The 5079-nt window shown below is 33.6% G+C and overlaps 1 protein-coding gene across 2 annotated transcripts; it reads left to right on the plus strand.

Moving 5' to 3' along the window:
• The first annotated feature begins 758 nt into the window (after positions 1–758).
• LOC149752827 (zinc finger A20 and AN1 domain-containing stress-associated protein 9-like) lies at positions 759–2600 on the plus strand. Of its 2 annotated transcripts, none has more exons than XM_089925317.1 (2): positions 759–872; positions 1840–2600. In XM_089925317.1, exon 2 carries the CDS (start codon positions 1860–1862, stop codon positions 2367–2369), a length of 510 nt encoding a protein of 169 aa, XP_089781443.1. In that variant the 5' UTR covers positions 759–872; positions 1840–1859; the 3' UTR covers positions 2370–2600. The 2 variants fall into 2 exon arrangements, with proteins under 2 accessions (XP_089781443.1, XP_089781442.1); XM_089925316.1 differs by lacking the exon at positions 759–872 and adding an exon at positions 883–1005.
• The last annotated feature ends 2479 nt before the right edge of the window (positions 2601–5079 follow it).

Below are 5079 nucleotides of genomic sequence, written 5' to 3' on the forward strand. Positions count from 1 at the left end.
ATTAAATTAGTTCATGAAAATATCATCCCAATCTATGTTTTGATTCTTTTGATTGTTAATGCAATGAAAAAAGCAATAGTTGAAAAAATGATTGGTGTTTGATTTGTGAGCAAAAAAAAAAGGAGTTTTATAACTTTAACTCTTCGATCCGTCCAACTCATCCTATCTAACCATTCCTACTATGCCCGGTAGATATGAGTATATAGTTTCCAATTGCGGGATAGGAATGAGTAATGGCTTACACAATCTATACACCTGTTGCCATCTCTAACAAAATAAACTTTTTTCTATGATTATTTTTCAGTAAGAAAAGAAGTTTGACTTCTACCTTTTTTAGCATGAAAATAATCATGGTAATGTTTATGGGATTCCATAACTATAAAGAGGGTACATAGCTAATGTAAAAACAGTTTTAAAATAAATTAAGCAATAATTATCCTTTCCATTATTTTATTATCATTATTTTTATGTTACTGTTTTATTACTTATTTATAAATTTACTATGTTATATTGATATCAAACTTAGATCATTAGTACTTAGAAAAATCGAATAACAACATTGGCATGACATGTGATGTTTGGACCTAAGGTGAACTTTACCTCAAATTGACCTTATTTCCTCGTCACCCCTACTTAATTCTATTGACTAAAGTTGTTGTCCTTCTTCAGAATCTCAAATCCAGGCCCAATAAAGAAATTCCCTTCCTCCTAAAAAAATTATTAAAAAAAAGAAAAAAAAATTCCTTCTCGGCAACGAAAAAAAAAAGCGGCTAGACCCCGGGCGGCTGATCGGGAGGTCCCGGGCAGGTCGGGCAGACGCGACCGATGACTTGTCGTTTCAATCCTACTTCGCATCTACGTACTTATTTTTGGTAAGTTTCTATCTATTTATTTAAAACCCCAACAACAGCCTCCCAACCTCAAAACCCAGACTTGAAACAAGAATTCTTTCGTCTCGTCTCTCCTCCGCCGTCGCCCCGAATAATAGGTTCGATTCCGAGCAAGGTCAGTCCTATCTCTCTCCCGTTCGATCAATCGTTTTGCTTCCGATGCTTTTATTCCGGATTAGATAAAAAACGAGGTTGGCGTTTTTCTATCTCTGCGTTTCTCTTGATTCTTCTTGAATTCTGTTTTAATAGATTGATTCTTTTTAAATAGTTAATTTGTAAATACTGTGTTGGTATCATTTGATGATCAGAAATCCATGGATTTTGGCTTCTAATTCGACAAAATCCAGTCTCTCTTTGGTTTGGGACTCTGTGATTTCTCTTGTCTTTCTTCTGCACCCGTCGATGCTGTCATGAGTTAGATAAGGGGTTCTTTTGATTCTAGATGAAGAAGTTTTTTTTTTTTTTATCCTAAAGATTGGTTTTTTCTTGTTTTCTTTTTTTTTTTCCTTTCCATCTGATTGATCCTATTTATTAGAAAAACCGGGTAGTATTTCCGGTTCCGTGATCAAGTAATTGAGTCTTTCTTGCTATGTATGGGATCGATGCCCAGTTTCTGAAACTTTGGTATCAGTAAAGGGTTTAAGGATGTCGATTTGTTGTCTTAATTCTTTTCTGTTCCCTAATTGGTGTCAAGTTGCTCCTAAGTTATTAGTCTTTCATTACATTGTAAATTTTTACATGGTGATATAAGTATTTAAAATATCGAAAGAGACAGACAGTTGATATTGCACTTATAATTCTCAATGCTGGATATATTTGAATTTTGGTTATAGTTTTTGAGAATTCATTGAAGCAAAGAGAAAATTACTTCAAGGACTACCTCTTCTTCTTTTTTTTTTCCTTCAAGGTTGATTCATATCTAAATTGAGATACATTCTTGGACTGTTAGGTTGTTATAAACTGTGAAGCATGGCACAAGATAGCTGGAACAAAGAGACCGAGGAGACTGAATGCTGCGCACCGGAAGGTCCGATTCTGTGTGCCAATAACTGTGGCTTTTTTGGGAGTGCAATGACCAATAATTTGTGCTCCAAGTGCTACAGAGACTTCATCATGATGCAACAGTCTGTTGCTGCTACGCCTGTTATAGGAGTTGAGAAGGCAGCTCCTACTGCATCTTCTCCTGTGCAATTGGAACCTAGTATTGAAAAGTCTGATAAGTTGGATGGAGGCAATCTCATGAATGTTTGCAAAGACCAAACAGAGGATGCTTGCAACAAGCAACCAGCAAATCGCTGCTTGCTATGCCGGAAAAAGATTGGGTTGACTGGGTTTAAATGCCGGTGTGGAGGCACATTTTGCTCAGCTCACCGGTACTCTGAGACCCATGAATGTTCGTTTGACTACAAGAGTGCTGGTCGACAGTATATAGCCAAAGAAAATCCTGTCGTGAAGGCAGAAAAGATTCGGAAAATTTAAGTTGATGTCTGAAATTGAAATTATTAGGATCGAACGGAGGTCACTCCTAGTTTCTGAGGCATAAGTTTGGTGTTAGTTCTCTGTTGATCCCCTAGTCAATGTTCTTTCCAGCGAAGCACTAGAAGTGAAGTCCTTTTCTTATTTTTTTATTGTAATTAGTAGTGTCAATGAAATGCCTTGTAACCATTCATGTTTTGCTTATTAAGTGCTAAATACCATTCCTTTCTAATATGAGCTTTTCCCAAAGAGATTTTATTTGTGCCTGATCCATACTGGATGCTTGTAAATGACATGAGTTGTTGAGGGATGGCAAAGTGCCTCATCTGAGTGTGAGAAGGTTCATATCACGATCTTAATTTACCATACCCATGATTAAATGTCAAGCCTGCATATTGAGTTTAGCATTTGAAAGGTTCCTTGCATTTGAAATTGTAATCATATAATAATTTAATTAGCATAAAATATACTGAATAGGTTCAAGAATACAAATTAATATAGCATAAAATTTAATTATCATATAATAATTTAATTAGCATTCTACAATTAATATAGCATGGATGATGAAGCTCCCAATACAAGATCAATAGCTTGCTGCATGTTTGCATGGGAGTGAGTCTATCTGGTAGATTCTCAAGGATCATATCCTTGAAGTCTAACAAGAGGTATGGGATCTTTAGTGGATGACCCTATACAGCTTCTCGATGTGCCTATAGTTCACAAGCTTCCATGGCAAAGGTTGTCGCATTCGAACCCGTCACATGACCTTCTATACACTACTATGCAATAATGAATTATAAGTTCTCTATTTATAATGACCGCTTAAGCTGTACAGGCTTAACGTGAAAATAGGAGCAGTACCAAATTGCTTTCTTTGTTAAGGTCTACTTTCAGGAAGATCATGATAGTTGGAGTCCTCAGTTGCGGTTCTTGTTGCACCAAGTTGGACTAAGCTCAGCTAATCTTTTCTATGAGTTCATTTTTCTCCAGTGAAAAGCATTGATTGTACAATAAAGTTTAATTTCTTCTTTCACAGAACAATCATTATTCTATTAGTTAAATAAGAATATTACAGGTTCTATCCACTAATTTGATGATGTTGCTAATGTAGATCGAGGAATGTTCCTCTAAGCCAATGGGTAGCTATATTGATGGTATGATTCTTCTGATGCATATTATTTTCTTGTTGGTTTACATGTAATTTGTCGTTAGCAGAATGTGGTGGAATAGTGTAGCTGGATATTCTTATTTCTCCTTTGAGGAAGAATAAAACTACGTATTATTCTATCAGAGTTTATATGCTTGATAGTTAATACCGAAGAAACAGCTGCTTATGAAAATGTTTGTAATATTCTTCGGAAAGTCCTCTCTTGATTTGGTTGGGCAATCTGCTGCTATTTATGTTTTTAACTGTTTATATGCAGGAAACAGAAGCATTATGCTTTGCAAAAAAGCAAGTTTGGATAATATGGCATGAGATGCTGGTATTATGTTTCTAAATTACCATGTGTTATTAATTTCTTTAACAGCAGGGACATGAGATGAGTGGGAGATCCAAGGACCTGATGACTCAGGCCCTGTTTGGGGGAGCTGTTGGCAGTAGAGCTGTTGGAAGTAGAGCTGTTGAAAGTAGAGCTGTCTGAAGTAGAGCTGTTATAAAAAGCTGTTTATTGTTTGGTAACTACATTCGTAAAGTGCTGTGGTACTTTGTTTTATGTTTGGTAAACAAACTGAGAAAGCACTTTTTTATGACAAAATTACCATAAAGGACATTGCATAGTATTATACAACAGAACATAATAAAACATAACATAAATTAATATATAAATATACGATATAGTATAATATTATTGTAATATAAATTAATATTATGTTAATATAGCATAATAGTAATATAATTATTAGAGTAAATTAATATTTGGTAATATAACATAATATTAAATTATTTAACATAACATATTAATGTATTATGATATAATGTAATATATATTATATTTATAGTATAATACAATAATAAAAGTATAAAATATTATAATTATTAATATAAATTAATTTCTCATAATATAACATAATATTAAATTATTTAAAATAACATATTAATGTATTATAATGTAATGTAATATAATATAATATTTATAGTATAATACAATAATAAAGGTATAAAATATTATAATTATTAGTATAAATTATTTTTTATAATATAACATAATATTAAATTATTTAAAATAACATATTAATATTTCTCGCGGTCCAGGGGCTCTTCTTCGTGGTCCACGCTCGAGGAGGACCTCAGCGTGGGCCGCGAGGTTGATGATTAAAAAAAAATAATAATAATTGATTTTGGAAGGTACGGAGAAGGATTAAAATTTTTTTCTTCTAAAATGTGGTTTTAGAGATGCATACAAAAATTGAAAAGAAAAATACCTTTTCTTATGGAAGGGAGTCTGATGGCTAGGGTTCTTGGCTCCAGCAAATTTTTAGGTTTATAAAAGGACAAGCTATGTAATTATTATATTTTAATATGGGCATTTTTGTCAAAAATACAGCTTTCCGAAAAAGCTGAAACAACTTCCTCCCAAAAGCTCCAAATTGGAGCTTCCTCCCAAAAGCTGTTTTCAGCTTCCCGCAAAAGCTGAAACAGCTTTTTGAAAAATTTACCAAACACAGATTTTCATCTAAAAGTACTTTTGGAGGGCCAGAAAGTGCTTTCTGG

Source organism: Phoenix dactylifera, chromosome 9, assembly GCF_051530095.1.
Source record: "Phoenix dactylifera cultivar Ajwa chromosome 9, Ajwa_hap1_PhDact_Kaust_v1.1, whole genome shotgun sequence".
In the NCBI taxonomy this organism is placed as follows: Eukaryota; Viridiplantae; Streptophyta; class Magnoliopsida; order Arecales; family Arecaceae; genus Phoenix; species Phoenix dactylifera.

Bases quoted from the DNA above. Each gene is read 5' to 3' on its own strand.
- LOC149752827 (XM_089925317.1), top strand. From the start codon at position 1,860: ATGGCACAAGATAGCTGGAACAAAGAGACCGAGGAGACTGAATGCTGC.